Consider the following 20,934-nt stretch of genomic DNA (forward strand, 5'->3'; position numbering starts at 1 on the left):
CTTCAGCCTATTTTTTAATCAGGTTGTTTGTTTCTTACTGTTAGCTGTTAAGAGGTCTTTGTACATTTTGGATAACAGTCCTTAGTCAGATGTGTCTTTTGCAAATATTTTCACCCAGTCTATGGCTTGTCTTCTCATACTCTTGACACTGTCTTTCACAGAGCAGAAGTTTTAAATTTTAATGAAATCCAGCTTATCAATTATTTCTTTGGTTTTGTATCTAAAAAGGCATCACCAAACCAAGGTCATCTAGGTTTTTTCCTATGTTATCGTCTAAGAATTTTGTAGTTTTGTGTTTTGCATTTAGGTCTATGATCCATTTTGAGTTAATTGTTGTGAAATGTGTAAGATGTTCCTTTTTAATTAAGGAGAAAACCTTTTGGAATCTGGTAGGAAAGAAGTCATCTTCTTCAAGAGACTTTTGTGAGAGAGAAATTTAACTTGGACACATAGTGAACTAAGGCAGCAAGAAACCCAAGCCCTGGTGTTAACCCATAGAATGAGAGAGAACAGCTCATTTGGCTAATCAGTTAAGCTGAGAATGAAAGCTGATACTCCTGACCTGGATGCTTCCAGACAAGCACAGGCCCTCTACAGAACCATGCAGAGCAGGGAAGACACACGAGGTGAATGGTGCCTGTGGGAGGCATCTGACCAAGGAGGCAGTCTGACTGTTTCTCAGAGGCGTCAGAAACGTTGCTTAAAGAGAGGGCTAGACATGGAATTGCTAACATTTTAATTGTAAGTTTTCATGTTTGCTTGCAAAGCCTTGCACCCGCATGGTCTATTTTACTGTTGTGTAATATGTACCAGAAAATAGCTTTCCTCCCTTTACTGTAGAGGCAAGGCTACCCCTTGGTCACACTGACAGCTGTGTGATATGACCAAAGCTTTTAAAGTTTTAGAGCCTTTCCTCTCCTCTGTGGTGAAGTTGGGATAATGAAGGCCCACTGAGGGCCTCCCCCCAACTTAAAAACAAAATCAATGTAAAACATAAAAAATTAAAATTATATTTTGCAATTTTTAAAAAAAGTTTATCAAGGGGAGTTCTTAAGTTAGATTCCAGGGACTTCAGAGAATCCTGAATCCACTGAAATTTATGGAAAATTTGTATGTTTGTCCTCAAACTCGCAAAAGTTCAGCATCGTTAGTCCCTGTCTCTGATGAGCACAAATGATTGAGCTCAAAGAAGCAGATGCAATGACTTTGACATTGACTGAATGACCAGAGCCATAAAACCCTCCTCCTCACAAGGATAATGTCTTCTCTTCTTCAGTAGGGCTATTTCTGGACTTCTCTTGGACGTGGTGTATACCTTATAAAATCCAGCCTTATCTTTTAGATCTGTCCTCAAGAAAAAGACAAATCTAAAACCTGTATGGAATCATTACCAGAAGTCACTAAGAAAAGCTTTATTTGGCTGAAGTAGAGGTCAGATTCCTACTGACTTGTTACTAAGTCCAGAAGAAAGAGAAGGAAACTGATTTCTTATAACCAACCCATATATAAGCATCCCACATATTTAAAATAATCAAGAAGGCAGTTTTCACAGTAGGCACTACAGATAGACACATGGATGGATGTGGTGCAGGTGCTCCTCCAAACCTGGCTTTTAGAGAAAGGATGGTGTGTTAAGGAATGAGAAAGTGGAAGCGAGAATCAAGGGTCTGTCATTTCTGCTTTCATTTCCCTCTGGCAATCGGTGTTCACTTTGATGTCCAAGGGATAATCCAAGGGAATAAAATCTTAAGGTCACTGTTTTGTTTACAAATGCGTATTCCATTTATTGCATGTGCATCATGGCCAGGTAAAAATGGGTCTGGCTCACTTCCAAACAAATGCCATTAGAGATATTTGTATAGACATTTTCTTTCCCTTTTAAAAATTATTTTCTGTTGAGACATAGACATGTCATTCCTAAAAGAGATTTCTTGAAAAAAATATTGGAACATTGGAAGAATGAATTGAATCTAAAATAATTCCATAAATAAAAACTTTCACCAGCTTCGTCTGAGAGTGCATATTTTGTATTACTTTCCTTCCCACTAACATTTATCAATATCACCTCGTTGTGAAACGTGCTTCTTAGAACGACTTTGTTGTTATGATCCTTTAGCCTGTTTGTTATTCAGTAGAATAAGCTTTGTAGAATAGCTCGCAGTATCTTGCTTGCTTGCTTACTTTTTCCATTTATAAGCATCTCTTCAAAGTGTTATGGTAATCTAAAAAAGCCTCTGGCTACATATTTATAGAACTAGCCTAGACTACAAGTTGATATGTTTGTGTGTGTGTGTATCTGTTCTAGTTTCAGATGGAGAGCACACAAGTCCAGAGATGGCCCTCACCATTCACCTGCTTCCCACTGACCAGCACCCGCCGGTGTTGCAGGTCACAGCTCCACTGCTCAAGGTCAGCCCAGGAGGCAGCACTGCTATAGGTGAGAACTGGGAACCTGAGAGAAACGGAGCTTTGGAAATGGAACCACATTTCAGCAACAGTCCCTGTTTAAACCTGTTCATGGTTACCAAGAAGTACTGACCTCCTCTTCCCGAGGTTGTACGCGTTCTCATCCATAGCCTTCCCTCTGCCCAGCTCCATGCAAATAGAAGCAGCGCAGAAAGAGGGAAGTCAACCCTTCAGAGGCCAATGCTCAGTGATGGGCTACAACCCCAAATTTATTTTCCAGCCTCCAGGAGTTTGATTTGTTGCCGTCAGTAAAATATAAAGTAACAGAGAGCAGAGAGGAGAAAGGGGAGGGGGAGTGGTTTCAATGACTGCTCTTGTTTTCTGTTTAGAAAGTAAAGAGTAATGGGAATGACAGATTACAGTCACCTTCAAAAGCTGTGAGGAGTTAGAGTTGGCCCAAGTATTTTGTATGTGATTTTATTTACCTATTAGTATACTTACTCGTTAGAAGTTGATTCTTTTACCAAGAACATCTTAAGAGCAAACAGTGGATACTGTGATTTTTGTAAGGTGAGCTCTACAGAGCCATATCCAGTTTCTACATATGGGTATTGGTCTAAAATTACTTATCATCCAACTTATAAACAAGCCACATATGCAAAGATGACTGTCTGTTTGCCCTACTCCTGCTCACGTCAGCAACAGTCAGAGCAGCCGTTGTTAAGATAACTTAGCTCTTCTGTAAATTCAGAGAAAGAAGAAGGGAAGAAACAATGAAAAACAAAAACAATTTCTGGGAGTATTTTCTGGAAGAAAACTTACTTGGTCAGTCAGGACTGACCTTTTTGTGGGCTTCCATTTCTTCATCTGTATGAAATAAAAAAAGATGTTCTAAAGTTAGAACTACCTGCTAGTAAGTTAACTTTTGGAAGATCCTACTTGTAATTTGGGAATTGACTATATCATCAAGTTTTCACTCTTTTGTGGTTGATTCGAATCAATTGGTGCTTTCTTATATCCATCAGATTACCCACAACATGGCTTCCAGCCCGGCCTGTGCCTTTAATGTACACATAGTGTAGAGGTTTTAATGTACACACCTTCTCACCATGCTTTTTTCTGCTGACTGCAGGACTCCAGTTGGTAGTAAGAGATACCGAGACAGCACCTGAAGAACTCCTCTTTGAGCTTCGCACACCTCCACAGCATGGCGTGCTCCTTAAGTACACAGCTGGGTTCCCAGGACCCATGGCTGCAGGTAGCGGCTCACTCTGTCATTGGCTTGCTTAGAGGATTTCTTGCTCTACCGTCAGTTTTATGTGTCTCAGACAGGACATAAAGCAACATCGTGGGACAAACTATAAGGAGATACTTAGGAAAAACCTTTAGTGTGTTTAGTCCATTGGCTGAAATACTTGGGATGTCTTTCTCTGCACCCCCACCACCCACACCCCAAAGCAGGAAGCTATGTCCTCAAGTTGTAGGTAAAACCAGTTGATTTCTGAAATCTGGAGTAAATACATTTAGAACTACCTCAAATGAGTTGTGTGCTCCCACTTTCCCATGGTTTGTTCATGGAGATAAATTTGTCTTCCTTACTTCGGTGTGTGAATCTTCACAATATTTTCAGCACTGGGACTCTGACTTGTAGTGTAAACTACATGTCTCTTCATCCATTAAAAAAGGATGGTAATGTGACCAGCTTTCCAAATAATATTTATTTTTCCTTCTCTGATTATAAAAAAGAATACATGCTGATTGTTTAGGAAGTACAGAAGAGCACAAGAACACAACAAGATCTAAATTTTAATAGTCAGCCCTTATATATCAAAATGAATATTAGCCCTTTCGAAGTAGTCACCCTGGGATGCTATATACTTATTCTGACAATCTGTACTTTCTCAAAACCTTTATATAATTCCTAATAGGCGTGGAATAATACATTCTTCTGAATATTCCTACAGAGGGAGAGTATCAAATCTTTGACCTTGAAGGTGCCTTGAATTTATAAGAGCAACAAATAGGCACTTGGGAGTCACAAAGGCATATTTTTAAAAATTTACTGAACAAAGGAAGTATCGTTAAGATAGATTCCTGGCATCCTAAGGGAACTATATTAGGAGCGTAACAGTCATGGCCCAGTTTGTTTAACATTATAGTTAACTTATATTTGTGTAATTAATATATATGTTCTAAAGATGTTTATAAAATATTAGTTTATTTCTTCTTTTAGGTACAATACCACTAACACCAGTAATTCACAGTAACACAGTGTTGAAGGAGAAGGCTTAGAAGATGAATAAAAAGAATGAACAAATTCTTTGGTTTTATTATATAACTTCAGTTATGAGAGTCAATAATCCACGAGGCAGTAGGGCCTCTAAGAACACCAGTTCTTAACTGTGCTCATGGAATCACTAAGAAGCATTTCTCATAAAAAAGGTTCCATGACCAAACAATTTGGGAAGCTTTAATATTGTATATTAAAGAGTCTAGAATTTTAATAAATCCTGCTATTTAAAATTTTTTAAAGTTTTGTTTAAACCTGTTTTTCTTAAACATTTATGACCTTGAAACTTTTTTCACACTATACCTATCAGGTGGGTCACAAATTAGTGCTCTAGGCTTACACAGGCTGGGTTTCTAATGACAAATTTTCAATTTTTAAATTTTTTTTCATTTAAAAAAGAAAACATTGTACTTACAGTTAAAACAAAGAACTCTTACAGGTTTATCTAGCATAATTTACTTTCTTAACTTTATCAATAAATTTTCAGTATTAAGATTAGATTCTGGAAGGGCTAACATAAAGAATAGAAGCATGTCCTTTATTCTGTAGAACTAAGTGATGAATGGATCTTAGAGAGGCAGATTTTGACTCAGTATGATTAAGAACTTTAAAAAAAAAAATGTACAGCTGTCTCCAGTGGAATTAGCTCCCTTGTAAAACAGTGAGACTTCCACCTTGAGATGTGTTGAAGGACAGGCTAGATAACCCTTTTTCTAGTGGAAAGGGAATCCTGTCCTGGGTGGGTGGTTGGACTAATTGGCTTACAACTCCCAGAGTTTATGATATATATACTTTGAAATCCTGAGAACAAAGGTGTTATGTAAATGAAAAGCTTTATTCCCAGAGGTAATGGTTTTCTGTGATTTGTTTTATTCTTGAAAGGTGACACTTTCACGTATGAAGATATTGAGAAAAACGTTCTGCAGTATCTGCATGATGGCTCCTCTGCCTGGGAGGACAGCCTGGAGATCTCAGTTACAGATGGCATCTCCACGACAACAGTGGACGTGAGAGTAGAGGTGTCGCCACCCGAGGTCCGAGGGCCTCGGCTGGCTGCTGGTGCCTCTCTGAGCCTGACCGTCGCTAGTCAAAGCACAGCTATCATCACTAGGGCACATCTTGCTTACACTGTAAGTTCTTAACGTTTGTCTTTCTGTCCACCGCCCCCTCTGTCAGGGCTGACCGGAAAGCAATGCCATGGCTGAATACTTGGGCCATTAAGTATACAGCCATATAAGCCATATAAGTAACATTTTTCTCAGCTTCACTATAGTTCTACTCTTGGGAAAGAGTTACACTCTTTATTCCAGCTGCTCCAGTGTCTCATTAACAGAGTTAATGAGCAGAATGTTGATGAAAACACAATGAGTATGTGTAGGGGTAGGTGACTGTCAACAGGAAACAGTGCCAATCTCAAAAAAAGCCCAAGTCCTCCTATTTTAAGCTCCGTCCATATTTCAAATGGGAATTTTAGGGAAAGAGAATTTTTGAAGAACTTACCTGGTCAATGACTAATAGGTAATGGTATTTCATGGCCCACTTTTTCTGAGAGAAAGCACACTTTTCACCAGCTGTCATCTCAGGTCCAGCTCTAGACAGAATGCTGGCATAGTCCTTTGGCAAGATGCTGTGTCACCCCCCATCCCATGCCTCAAGAGAGGCAGTGTGGTTAGGGAACAAGTGTAGATTCAGGAACTCTGGTTTGTTTTTTTCAATCCCCAATCTGGCCCTAATTTGATAAGTGATCTTGGGTAATTAAACTCATCTTCTTTCTTTGACTTTACCTCTGGAGCTAAGGATAATGAGGAAATTAATTTTATTTTTCATTTATGTATGTTGTAAACAGATATGAACTCTCTGTGTAAAAATAATAGGTCGTTTTGACAAACACCTTGAAAATAAGAATGATTGTCTAGATGGTATCATTCTTAGTATTGAATTTTTCCTTTGCTAATTTTAAAATTTTAACCAATAAACTGGCCTTTCTTAAAAAAAAAAAAAAACCCACTATATAGTTTTAAGTAATCCTTTTCTGGGCTGAAGAGTCTGGCTATAAAATCTGGTCCTGAATAGTAGATGGAAGATAAAGCATTGGCCTGGGAACAATTGCTTCAATTGCTTTTGCACAGATATCCCCCTAAAATTGTCTTTTCTTAAGTTATGGGAAACTGCATTCCACCCTAATACTTCTCCTGGGTCTAGTATAGTTTCAGAACAACTTTGATTTTGTTGTTTTTTTTTTTAATTGACAAGTGATTCTTCCCATAGGTTATATAGTCTTTTGAATCTTATGAAACACAAATTCATAAAAATGGTTGAATACAGATTTAATCAATAGATCACTAAGGCTTGGAAAATGTTTGACAGACCAGAATAGGATTCCAGGAGCGATTCCTTCCCATTAAATGCGTATTATAAGCTGCAGATCAAAATGCAAGCCCATTGGCAACTGAACATATATTTTCAGAAATTGATTGAATGTGATTTACCCACCAGAGCACAAAGGCTCGAAAAGAAGTATTCTATCCCGTTGAAAGCGAAGCATATTTTAAATACTAAGCTAAGTTATACACTAACTTTCTCTGAGGATTGTAGAAGAATCTGTTGTACTTCGTGTTATGGGGAAATTTTTTCTAGATATGCATAGTTAGTGAGTTTGCAACGAACATTTGGAAAGGTTGGAAAAGCCGTCTGAAATTCTGGTCATAAATGGAGCAGAATATAAGGGATAGGAGCAGGTGAGCATGTTCTTAATTAGAGTATCATTAACTCCAAGAAGGTGATAATGATGTCAGGAGAGACAAAAGGCAAAAGTGGGGTTCTGTGTGATTTGCTTCTTAATGGTGGCTTTCTATCCACCGTTTGCTCTGTACTGCAAGTCAACAAGTAGGGGAGGGATGGTAGGGTTTTGTGGTTAGAATGAACGAGTTTTAATTCAAGCTCACCACTTTTACTGGTGTAATAACCCCTGACAAGTTACTTAACTCTCTAGGGCTCCATTTCCTCATTTGTAGTATGGGGAGGTTAAGATTAATCTTAGCTAATAGAATTTCTAGGCACCAGCCAAAAATACATTAATTCAAAATATGATACCATCTATAATAATACTACACAACATATATTAGGAATAAATGTAACAAAAGGTGTGTAACTTCTAGGGAAAATTGATGTTATGACTGACTATAAAGAAAATCCAAAAGAATGTCTTGACAAAGTATTAGAAATAAAAGGAGAATTTACCAAGGGGCCAAACAGAAGATCAACAAAACGAGAGCATTTCTATACATAAGCAAAAAATAGCCAGTAAATGTAACTAAAAAGATGCTACCACTGGTAATAACATCACAAAAATTATATTCATTGGACTAAATCTAGCAAAAACCAGGCAATATATCTATAGGGAAATTTATAATACTTAATTGACATTTTAAAAAATACTAAATAAATAACAAGATACACCAACCATATTCGTGAATAGGAAGATTTAGTATCAAAAAGATATCAGTTCTCCCGCAATGTGATCTTTCCATTCACTTGAGTTCCAATCAAAAGCCCATGGCTGGTGTCCTCCTGTGCTATTTTGTACAAATAAACCTGAGTCAGGATCTGTCAAAAAAAAAAAGCCCAATGGACTTTTAAAGGATCTTGATAAGCTGATTCCACAATATATAAGGACCAAAAAAAGGGCCAAAATTCTGAAAATGAATGATAGGAGGGCAGGGGCTTGCCCCATCAGATACCAGGATTCATTAAAACCTGCGCTATTTAAAGCAGTGCAGCCCTGGAATATATCAGAGAGTCCAGAAACAGACCCACGCTTGGGACTGTCAAATAAAGCAGATACATCAAGCCAGATCAGTGGAAACAGGAGGAGCTATTTAAAACGTGGATCTGCACAAAATTATTATTCATATGTAAAAAAACAAGAACTTGGACTGCCATGTCCCACCCTACACAGATATTAACTGTAGCAAATCAAGTACTTAAATGTCACAAGTAAAAAATTTTACAATTCTTTGTAGGATATAGGTGAATATTTTCATCATACTGGGCAAGAGAAGAATTTCTTAAACTAGAAACAAAAAGTACTAACTATAAAGAAGAGATTGATAAACTTGACTATAGTAAAATTAAATTTATGCTCCCCAAAACACATCATAAATACCAAAAAAACAGACAAGTTACAAATTGGAAAAAGATATTTGCAACACATGTAACCAAAAATAACAAAGAATATATGAAGAACGTCTGCAAATCCGGAAGAAAAATAATCCATTTGAAAAATGAACAGGAGACATGAGCAGGAATTTCAGAAGAGGAGCCCACAAGGCCAATAAATATAAGGAGAGATAGTCACCTTTTTAGTTATTTTAGTTTAGTTGCAGAAGAAGCAAATTAAGACTATATTCCACTTAATAACAATTCAATTGGCAGGAATTTACAAGTATAAGAATACCAAATGTTGGGAGAGAAATAGGAGCTTCTTTGCTGATGAAAGTGTAAATTAGAACTCTGGGAAAGAATCTGGCATCGTCTGTTGAGGATGAATGTCCATATACTCTAACCATGCCACTCCTAGGTTCCTATCCAGGAGACACTTTCACACGTGCATAAGATACTTACAAAAAATATGCACGAGAATGTTCAGAGCAATACTGTTTGTAATAGTGACACTATTTGTAACAGCAAAAATATTGATACAAGCCAAATGTCCATCAGCATCAAGGGGATAACAGGTAACTTTGGGTTTACTTACTTTATGGAACATCGGAGAACACTCAAAACAGATGAACTACAGCTGCACAAAAATAGATTAATGGATCTTAGCAGTCTGCTATTGAGTCAAAAATAAATCCCACAAGAGGAGTGTCTAACTCCTTTTCCTAAGTTAAAAAAAAAACTAAAAATACTTTTTAGTAATATATCAAACTATATCAAGAAATTCAAGGAAATGAGAAACAGGATCTAAAATGATGGCTGGCCCAGGGTCAGGATAGAAGAGGAGCACGTACATAAATGTTAATTATCAGAATTCTAGTCCTTGTGTTGAATGGTGGGTCAATAGATGTATAAATAATAAAAAGAAAATGGAAAAAATGAATTAATATAAAGTGGGCAAGAAGGTGTTTGAGTAGGAAAATTTCATGAGAACAAGGTCTATATTCTTAGGGATTTTTTTCACCCACAATATCTTGGATATCCCCAAATAGTAATTTTCTTTAAGTTATGACAGCATTTTCAGGAAAAAAAAAATTCAGCTGATTTCATCCTCTTCCAAACCCAGCAGTCATTTGAGGTTTGAAAGATTATAATAAGTTGTGCCTGACATGAAATAAGCATTTCTCTGCCAAATTTGCCAGTGTGGAATTTAGAAGCTCTTCATTCTAATCAAGTACCTGGAGCTCTGTCCTTGTAGTTTATCACCACCTCGGATGACAATACCTTAGAACTCTCAGCTGTCTTTTAAAAATTCTCCCCCAGAGGGTACTTACAGTAATAGTAAGTAGTCTCTTAACTATTCATATCCACTTACTGAAGCATGCATCTTTGTCATAGTGTGAGATATGTCTCGACTTATCTGTCCCTCTGACCAACTCTATTCTAGCATCAGATTTCACAAAGAGCTTTTAAAAAGAAAAAAGAAAGAAAGCAAAGGTGGTTGGGTGGCCTTTATTTCAGAAAAGTAGCTGAAATCTAGGCATCTGAGAAGCAATGGAAAAGACAATTGCCTTTCAAATGGTATTGGGTGACTTAAAAAAAAAAAAAGAAATAGTCTTTTGGAAGCTTGCATATTGTATTTGATAACCCATGTGAAAAAAGAGAAGCTTTTAAAATATAAATTTAGGGGAAATTTTCTGAAGTTTTGCAGCTTCAGTGAATTTGAGTTTCCTTCCTTGCTGTTGTCAAGTGATGTGAGGAAATACGGAAAATTCTGATCTTGCATTGAGGCTCTGAACTGTCAACTTAAAGCGATCCCTCAGAATCTAAATGACAGCTGACTACAACCTGCTGCCCCAGATCCCCAGGTAGCTGCGCTCACCTTCCTGGTCTCATACGTCAACTAAGTGTACAACCTAGCCGTGAAAATTTGCATTTGAGAGTACACTTGGCCAAACACTATTTCTTTTTGTTCCTATGGTAAAGTGTCGAGTGCCCCCATGTTCACAGTCAACTGCCCTGAAGGATGAATGACTCGGGGAATCTTTCCAAAGAGATATTGCCTGCCTTCCAGATAGTTCCAAAAATATCCTTGGAGAAAGAGAAAATTGTTCATTAAGACATTCAGTGACAATCCATGTAGAAACACAAGAGAGCCAGTTTCATTTCTCCAAAAACAGTGCAGAGGAAAGGGAAGTAAAGGAAGGGTCTTCATTAAACTGGGCATCTTGGGGGTTGAGCATCCATAGATTTGGTCCTAATCGAGTGAAATCCATAAAGTTTCCTCAATTCTTCTGTTAACCTACAGTTTTTATCATGTTGAACATAAATGCATTGGCTCAGCTAATCAACTTCCATTCTTTCTGCTTCACAGAATTTTTAAATCATTGTTACCAATGTATAATGGAATTTTACCTGTTTCTGAAAATCAGACTCTTCTGAGAAACTATAGAAGAATATTACAACTGTGTTTATAGAAAGATGACATGTTTCTGACTATGTTTTGTTCTTCACCAGATGCTTGTAATAAAAACAAAACCTTGCATGGCTCTTAAAGTAACTATAGGGCATCTCTTTGTTTTATGCCCCGTACCTAAAGTGCATTTCCCACTATTATCTTGATCAAAGAAACCCTGTAGGAGAAATAAATACTGGGGATTGCATGCAGTTTGAAATGATATGCTTTATCATAAAAGGAAAGAGATTTTTCCTTTTAGGCAAGAAGGAAGCACCCATGATCTTTAACTACTGGAAGTATTTATTCCTGCAAATGCGCATTCATGTCTTCTTATTTGCCCAATTAGGATGACTCGTCTCCTGACCGAGAAATCTGGATTCATTTAAATTCTCCGCCCATGTATGGTGCTCTTCTAAGAACCTCGGGACCTGAGGTGGAAGAACTCTCAGAGATTTCCAACTTCACAATGGAAGACATCAGCAGCAGGAAAATTAGGTAGGTAATCACTTGGCATTACTTGACGTAATTTTTTAAATTGTGTTAAAATATTTAAGCAACTAACCAGTAGCTTCCTTGGAAGGATTTTGTTGCCTCTGGCCCCATCTTTAAACAAAGATGCCGTCATCCTACCTGGCCTCTCAGTGTAGCTCCTTCATTCCATTCCTCTCTTGGCCTGTCTAGGTACTCAGCTGCATATGAGACCGGTGGTCATCTGGTTACTGACAGCTTCCACTTCTCTGTCTCTGATAAGGACAACAACCGTCTGGACAATCAGCTGTTTACCATCACCATCACTCCTGTCCGGGACCCACCCCCCGTCATTGCATTTGCTGACCTTATCACGGTAAACAGTTCTGAGATCAGTGAACAGTGGGTGCTGCCGAGAGCTGGAATGTGTGGCAATGTGAATAAAAGATACCTAAATTGGCTGTCACGTCTTTCCCCCCAAATATCTGTATCATAGTATCAAGATATGCATGGTTTTCAATTGTGAGTTTTTCAGAAAGTATGCAAATAGTGATATGCAGAAGATCAAATCATTATATCCGCATTAGTTTTAGTAGTCTACAAATATTTATGTGCCAGACATGACTCGAGATGTGTATAGTATTTTATGTACCAGGCTAGGTGTGTAGTGGAGTAGGAATATATCTTTGAAGAATTTATAGTCCAATGTTTGCAGCAACTAAAACAGGGTTATGGACAGTGTCCCCAGGTCACTTCTTGAATCAAGTTGATACTTTTCACTGTAAACAATATTGACAGTTTCTTGGGGTGGGGAGCGTAGGAGGCTAGATAATGTGTCTTAATCATGAAGTTACCCCGACCTGAGTTCAAGTGCTGGTTCTGTGACTAGCTAAGTGGCCTTGGACCAATTATGTAATCTTTCTTAGCCTCAATTTCTAATTTTAAAGGAACACTGTTCCTGTCACACAGAGAATTGCTCTGATGATTAATGAAATAGCATTCAAGAGCCCTGGCACCATGCTGGCACATGGTAGGAACTCCATAAAAGTTAATCCACTTTCCCAGTTCTGCTCTGTGTACACACCACACTTCCTAAAACTCAGGATTTTTCTGGTTTTGTCAAGCAACTGAAAAGTCAGAGAATGAAGTTGTTTCGAAATGGCTCCCATATTCCACCCATTTTTTTCATTTCATTTCCACACCTTGGGGAAGCCATTTGGACCTTCCGCATTCCCAGAGCCAGGGTGACTTTCCACTTTGTCACTTGTAGATCTTCCCATATTTGGCCAACAGTCATTAAGAATAAGCAGCTTCGCATCCAGCAGGCTAGCAAAAAAACACCAGGCTCAGGTTGCAAATTTAGCACACAAAACAGGGCCCTAAAGGAAAAAGGTGGCTAGAGCAACTGCTTTTACTTACTCTGATTTACTTTCCTCCTTGACATTAGGTAAGCGCTAGGTACAGTGCGCCCTTCCTTCCTGCACACCAGTAAACATGTACTGTAAGGGCATAAATGGGACTTTACTCCGGGCGGGAGCTCCTATAGGACAGGATCACTCTCACGGTCCCCGAGGGAGAACTGGATGGCTCATTCTCTGGCTGCGGGTGTTTAACATTGATACGGAAGGAGGGCAAGCATCCAGTCATGCAGCTGTTCCAAGGCGGGTGATTAGAATGGGCCAGAGCTGCTTCATAACTAGATCCATCACTGAAGGAAGCACAACTTTGAAGGGAAACAGGAAAGTCATCATGTCTGAGTGCAGCTTTGAGAGGCACTGAAGCACTGCCTGGCCCCAGCACACGCACAGTTCCTCATCCCGTCTGTAGGACCTGCCTCTCAGAGAAGTGGCATCGCTGCTAGGAGGTCACCCAGGCAGCTGTTTTTAATTCAGTTCTTTTTCGCTGCAGTTACGTGCAACCGCCCAAGGACTCTACAATCTTCTCTTTCCCAGGTTGATGAGGGCGGGAGAGCCCCACTCTCATTTCACCACTTCTTCGCTGCTGATGATCATGACAACCTCCAGGGGGATGCCATCATTAAGCTGAGTGCCCTGCCCAGATACGGCTGCATCGAGAACACGGGGACAGGTACCAGCAGTAGCTATGCTGTAGAACTGTCCCAGACCTGGAGAGAAGGGAGCGTGGAGGTGGGGTCACTGCCTGCAATTAACCTGAAGAGGAGTGGGACCATCCCAGAGAGATGGAAGAAAGGAAGGAAGGTTTCACTGACTGAACAGAAAATAGACTGAGCCTTTCCTGCAGGCCAAGCACTTTTTTAAGCGCTGAAGAGACACCAGTAAACAAAACAGGCAGAAACCCCTACGTTCATGGTGCCTTAGATCCTGGTTGGGGGAGACATGAGAAACCTAATAAATGAGAAAGTTGTGTAAGATGTTAGGATGTAATCAGTACCACAGGAAAAATGAGAGCAGGGTAAGGGGGTTTGGGAGCTGGCAGAGGGGACAGAGGGGCTCGTGGATTGCACTTGGAATTGAGGGTCAAGGAAATACAATTTTCTGTCCTTTTACTGTGAGACAGCTGCAGTTCAGCTGAACCATAGCTTGTGTCTCAGCTTTTTCCTAGGACATGACATGAATTGAAATGCATGCTTGTCTCTGTGACCCTCTCCTCGACATCCCTCCTCCTCACCATCTGCCCTGGACCCACTGCCCTTGGTGGTTGTCCCAGAGAAGAGGAGGCGAGAAGGCGGATACCGTCCACAGGCCCCTGAGACCGCAGTGACTGGCAGTTGAGACAGCTCCTGGCAGGCTGCTGCGCTGCTGCTCTGCAGAGAGATGCTCGAGTGCCAGCGCTTGGCTCTAATTGGCGTGCAGCTAGCAGCTCCCACAGAGAGGCCATTGACTGAAGGCGTCTGCCACCAGCGTGGGGCCTGGGACTTGAGCCCCGTTACTGGAAATTCATTTAGCAAGGGTCATGTTTTCCCATAGCAAATCCTGAGTCTTTTCCCCGTCTTGCCTTTCAGTGTGTGCCCTTAGATTCGGTTATGGCTGAGTTAGATTTATCTCAGTGAATGTTTGTGTCGGATACGACGAATATAAACACAAACAAGACACAGCTCCTGCCTCAAGTGGGAGACAGATATGAAGACTGATAAATGATGATGATGAGACGTCAGGTCAGGGAGAGGAGCAAAGCACTGAGAAAGCACATGGGACGAAACAGTGACTTTTGGCTGGGAAGGCAGGAAAGTCTGAGGAAGTGACATTTGAGTTGGAACTTGAAGGGTTAGTGAGAGTCGCTGTGGGCAGAGAGAGAATGGCATTTCTCACAGAGGGAAGAACACGAGCAAAGGTGGGAAATGGTGAAAGGATGGTTGCCCAGGCCCTCTCTTCTCTCCAGGGGGTTGCTTTCTAAGCCTCCCTAACGCTGTTTTATGTTAACCTGGAGTGCATGCAGAGGGGTGTTTCAGTGGCCCAGAAGTCAAATTTCTGGTGCATCTCAGCCTCTCTAAAAGTGGTTCTCAAACTTTAATGTGCATACGACTCACCTGGAGAGCTTGTGCAAACACAGCTTCCTGGGCAGCCACCCCCGAGTTCCTGTTTGGGGAGACTGGTGAGACGCATGCATTTGCATTTCTCACCAGCTCACCTGCGACGCCATTGCTGCTGGTCCAAGGACCACTTGGAGAACCGCTGCTCTACATTAGTATGAACTTGGAAGTAAGGGAAAGATGTTCAGGGGAGCAAATGATGTAAAGACCCACCATTTGCTCTATGGTTTCATATGTGTATGAAATGGGCTACCTAGATTCAGAATTCAGCTGATTAGAAGAATGTCTTTTTAAAAACATTAGAAGAAGTAGCTTTAGCTTCATACCAGCAAAGCAGAAGAAACTGAAAAATCATATTGTTTGGTATGAAATCCAGCAGCGTGGAATCTACATTGCTTTAGTACCAGCACAACCAGGATGGGGCCCACCTTGATTACCTGTCAGGCATCACTGTGTTCCAGCACGATACAGAATGATAGCCTGCGTGCATCGGGAACTGTTTAATTTGCACGTGGTATATTCTTTTTAAGAAGGCAAGGAAGCACATTAATGAGAACGATTTACTTAAAAAAAATAGAAGGTGCTATTTTAAAAATGGAAAGAGCTGGTGCTTGAAGCCTCCCTGACAGGTGCACTTGTTGAATAGCTTGTTTTCTAATGGCAGAAAGTAAGTCATGATGCTGTTTGAGCAGATTTTCAGGCATCATTTACTTAGGCTATTTTTGACCCAAATAAAGAAGACGTATTTCTTATATTTATAGTGAGCAATGGAAAGAGAAAATAAAAGTTTGAAGGAATTACAGCAATTCTTTCCAGAAACCCTAAACTGTATGCCCTAGGGCTTATCAGGTCACTGGTCACTTAGACCCCTCTATGCTTCTGGTGCCAAGAGGAATCAAATCTGAGTAGTAAAATTTAAGAAAACTCGTGTTATCTAAGAAAAAAATTGTCTCAAGTTCTCATTTCAAAGAAATTGTAAATAAAACGTTTTCATTCTTAGTCTTTCCGTTGGGAGGTTGACAAAAAATGACCCTGTATACAATTCAGGAAATCAATGGCCTTTTAATTTATGACCTAATCTCTGCAAAGGACCATGAAAGAGGGAAAGAGAAAGTCTTGTTGCTTTCAGATCTACTATCTACACTTTCCTTTGTTGATGTATATCCAGGGAGTATTTGAAGACACAGGATTTCTTTTTTCTCCTCCCTTTGGAAGAAAATGCAAACATTTAAAATCAATCAATTAGAAAGAGTTAGACCAAGTAAGAGACAAGTCATCGATCATTTAGATGCGCTTGCCCTTCCTCTTGGCCTTTCGAGTTGGGATGGAAAGAAGAGTTAACCAGAGCCAGCACTTTCTATTGAGCTCTGAGTGGTACCTGACAAGCATCCCAGCACCTGGGGTGCACCTGCGCTCCAGACGGTCCCTGGTCATCACAGTAGCTCTGGTGTGCCATCCCTGGGGCTGAGCACTAACCCAGACAGAGGTTCCCTTAAGGAACTGAAGGGTCCAGTGAAAACATGCTTGAGGAGATGTTTCTTAGAGGTCTCTGTTTACAGAGGTACACAGTTCACCTTTTCTTCTATGGAGAAAGAGGGTTCCTCTTGCAGAGTGGTTCTGAAATTGATTACAGTTAAGGTGGAACTTTTGCTGTCGTGTCCTTGCTTGCCCCAAGACTTGCTTTATCAAAGATGTCTAACAAAACAGCCACTGATTCTGTGCTATATGAAATAGCATTCTGAGTGCTTTCATGCCTGGTATCTTATTGATTCCCATTTATAGATAAGAAATGGTGGGGAAGCTGGGATCCCACTCCAAGTCTTCCAGTTCCACTCTGCCACCTTTCTTCTCAAGTGTGTTTTCATCTTCTGTTGATAACACTGTCATGTTTTCCAGTTCAGCCTAGTAAACAGGAAGTGACAGATCAAAGTAAAAGTTCCCTCTTACTGTTGATGCAGGTGATCGTTTTGGCCCTGGAACTACTAGTGACCCAGAGGCATCGTTCCCTATTCAAGATGTCCTGGAAAATTACATTTATTACTTTCAGAGTGTTCATGAAAGCATTGAGCCAACCTACGATATTTTCAGTTTTTATGTGAGTGATGGAAACAGTCGATCAGAAGTTCACAGCATTAACATCACCATTGAGGTAAAGACTTTGGAATTTGGAAAAGTGGGGCCTTTGACCACAATGTCCCACCTTTAGGTACCTTTATATGAACTCAAAAGCAAGGATGCTTGGCTTTAACCTTAAATTTTTGAGGTCAATTTAAAAAATATAACCCTGACCTTTAGAAAACGTGTAGAATTAAGGGTGGCATTTGGGGATGGTCTGACTTGGAAATCTGAATTTCCATTTCAGGGTAAAATCTATCTGTTCTGTGTGAAAATACTTTATGAAGGTCAGACAGAGAAACCTTGCCAGTCTCATATTGGGTGAAAAATAACATACAGTTATTTTTTCCTGAAATTATTGTTGTGGTTCTATGTGCATACTTGCCTTTTCTTATATTTTAACGCATTTATTCATTACATTGTAATGTTAAAGAAATGTGTCCCTTGATGCTGTATTTAGTCTCATTTGAGCAACTACATAGGCTTGCTCTGCCACCCTAGGGAGAGATAAAGATAAAAGTTAAAACTGAGAATGGAATGTCCTCTGACTTGCGAAAATAAGACGTGGTGCCCTCCGCATCCTTCAGGGACAGGAGTGGGGAGGGCTGGGCAGAGGGTGGTCAGGGAGACACCCACAGTTTCACATACGTGTCCTCCTACAGGCACTGGGATATGCTTGGGGTTCTGAGACAGTTCTGCTTTCAAATAAAGTGCCCTTTTATCCCCCACACATACTTGTGCTTGTCTAACCCATTTCCATATTTTCGGTCTGGAAAATGTCACCATTGTACCTATGGGAAATATCTGGGATTTCTGTGGCATGCCCATCAGTTTCTTTTCAAGGGGCCTTTTGGTTTGTATAACCTGCTTACCTTTCAAACTAACCATTTTGATTGAGAATTGAAGATGGCGACAGAGTAAATGCTATTTCAATAGTAAAAGTTGATGTGATGGTGTTACTTTCTCTGTAGAATGTGCGTTGTTTTTTTCCTTCTTCTTGTTCTTCTTAAACCAGTGTCTGTGTGATGTTTTATATGCTTTCATCAGAGGAAGAACGACGAGCCTCCCAGGATGACTTTGCGGCCCCTCGGCGTGCAGCTGAGCTCCGGAGTGGTGATAAGCAATTCCTCTCTGAGCGTGCAAGACCTGGACACTCCAGATAATGAGCTGATTTTTGTATTGACGAAAAAGCCTGGCCATGGTAGGACCCAATTGCTATGGGAAGCTTCTTAACTGAAGTACCCAATGGGTTATTAGAATAAACACATAGATTTCAGCTGATCATTCCCCTGCCTTGCCCAAGTCTAGTCCATTCTTTGCATCAAAGTATAATCAAATTCACAGCAAGCTAATATTCTTTGGGGTCACAGTAGACGCTGGTTGCTCTAAAAGCCTGAATCCTGGGTAATTGGTGTCTCTGAAATTCAATTTCAGCTATTTCCTTGCTTTCCTGTGTAAACTCAGGCAAAACAAGTTTTCAGAATCTGCACATCCTCTTCTTGGTGTAGGCATCATTGCTTGATATTCCTGGGCCATTTCATGCAAGGAACAGCTTAGCAGCCTTGTAATTAATTACAAAAGGTGTTCACTTCAGGTTAGAGACATGGTAGACATCCTTATAAGCTTGTTCCTTTTGCAGAGAAAGCACTTTTCCTGATTAAAGCAGAGAGGTGAAAACCACCATGGGAATCGTCTACCTACCTCTTTTCTAAGGGTCGTGCCCTTGGTATGAGCTCAGGTCTGGCACTTGCACCTCCCAAGTGATGTCTTAGTCCATCCGAACGCCTGTTGGTCTTTTAAAGATGAAACTGTTGCTGTTGATGGAGAGTTATAGGAGAGGCTGTTTGTCATTGCATTTTAGCTTGCTTTTACTTTTTTTAATTCACTTTCTTTAATGAAGCACTTTAACTGTCCCATTGCCCTGCACATGGCCCTTGAAAACAGAAAAATATGCCTCAGCCCAAAGATGCTCAGTGTCTTTCTAAATTTAAAAGGAATTTTCCTGTCTCCTGTCCCAGATGCCCTAGTAGGAAGTCAGCAAGTAAAAGTGCTGTTTTCACCTTGTAGAAGGGGAAAATAGGGTTTAGATAACGAAGTGTGTTCAAATTCATGAAGAGAGACATGATTCTTAAGTCACCATATTACCACATCCATCCAGGTCTCCTTAAGAGATTGTTCACCCAGACAAGTGGAACTTTATCTTCTTTATTTGGAGATGAGACCATAGAGCAGTGCCCTGTGCTTCTATATAAAATGCTGACTTGTTGGTCATTTATTTGTGTGCCACCCAGAGCCTCTCAGGGGCCTGACATTCTACCCAGGCTCAAAGGAGCTGACAAGTTCAGACAGTTTTGATGCCATACATACTATACCATTGTTTTCCTTCTTTCTTTCTTTTTCTTTTTTCTTTTTTTTTATTTTTTAACTTCCTTCCTCAGGTCATCTACTCTGGAGGCAAACTGCTTCTGAACCTCTGGAGAATGGGAGGTTTTTGGCCCAGGGCTCCTCCTTCACCTACCAGGACATCCTGGCCGGGCGGGTCTGGTACATGCCTAGTGGTCCTGGTGTGGCAGTGGATGAGTTCCAGTTCTCCATCACTGATGGCCTCCACACAGACACAGGGAGGATGGAGATATACATAGAGCTGCCTGCAGGTGACACTCCTCGCTTGGCTGTAAACCGAGGCCTTCGACTCTCAGCAGGTACCACGGGAATGGAAGAGCGTGGCCATGGTTTCTTCTTTGTTGGTGGGCAGTGCTTCCTTCCATGTCAGCTCTGCAGGAGGATCGTGGACTGGGTGTGCAGAATTAGGGGAGACTAGTGTTGGGGAGAACTGTTGTATTGGGGACACTAAGAGTTGTGAGTGATAAATGTGAATCTCCAAAGTTCTTTGGACCAGATGCCTCTGTCCATGAATCTGCAAAAAGATTGAGAAGAGTTTATAGGATTTCCAGGGTCCTCAAAAATCTTACTTTATCCAGCTACTCATAGGCCTGGGTCTCTTAGAACATTGCCACTGCCCAACCAACCTCACAGGAACGAACAGCAAAACCTAGCAAGATTTTCAAGATGCTTAATTTAAAAAAAAAAAAAAAGTGCATGGAGAGGACACTTGGGAGGTCATCATGCACCAAGAGAGATTATGCAAATAATTGGGAGCCATTAGCTACGGGATTCTAGGGTCTAACGTTTGCAATTTTTCTTAAGGAGAAGCAACACTGAAGTATCAGTCTTGGAGTCAGTTTGCAGTAGGGAGTTACTTAATTAGAGAGCAGGCCTTTTGCCCACAGACCATCTGTATCCCCCTGGAGTTCTGTTCGCTTGTCTATTCTCAGTTTCACGTATATTTTGTAGTGTAAAATGTACGGTACGATGGTGTTTGAAAATTTGGAGATTCCCAAGGGTCCCAAGTATTAGGTCTGGGGCTTAACTTTGCCCTATTTACAAGCTGGTAAGTCAGCCTATTACTGTTTCATGGATGCTAGTAGAGGACCGGAGACTGCCTGGTCATAGACAAAGTCCTTGGTT

General features: G+C 40.4%; 1 protein-coding gene across 2 annotated transcripts in view; it reads left to right on the forward strand.

The window, feature by feature from the left end:
* FRAS1 (Fraser extracellular matrix complex subunit 1) overlaps positions 1-20,934 on the forward strand; it is a 408,983-nt gene that overhangs the window by 314,010 nt on the left and 74,039 nt on the right. For both annotated transcript variants that reach the window (XM_064485618.1, XM_031432509.2), the window contains exons 36-44: positions 2,306-2,437; positions 3,539-3,664; positions 5,579-5,826; positions 11,659-11,807; positions 11,994-12,156; positions 13,733-13,868; positions 17,250-17,440; positions 18,454-18,607; positions 19,845-20,108. In XM_064485618.1, coding sequence (XP_064341688.1) covers positions 2,306-2,437; positions 3,539-3,664; positions 5,579-5,826; positions 11,659-11,807; positions 11,994-12,156; positions 13,733-13,868; positions 17,250-17,440; positions 18,454-18,607; positions 19,845-20,108 — 1,563 coding nt within the window. The remainder of the gene's footprint in view (positions 1-2,305; positions 2,438-3,538; positions 3,665-5,578; positions 5,827-11,658; positions 11,808-11,993; positions 12,157-13,732; positions 13,869-17,249; positions 17,441-18,453; positions 18,608-19,844; positions 20,109-20,934) is intronic.

The sequence above is a fragment of the Camelus dromedarius genome, chromosome 1, assembly GCF_036321535.1.
Source record: "Camelus dromedarius isolate mCamDro1 chromosome 1, mCamDro1.pat, whole genome shotgun sequence".
Classification (NCBI taxonomy): domain Eukaryota; kingdom Metazoa; phylum Chordata; class Mammalia; order Artiodactyla; family Camelidae; genus Camelus; species Camelus dromedarius.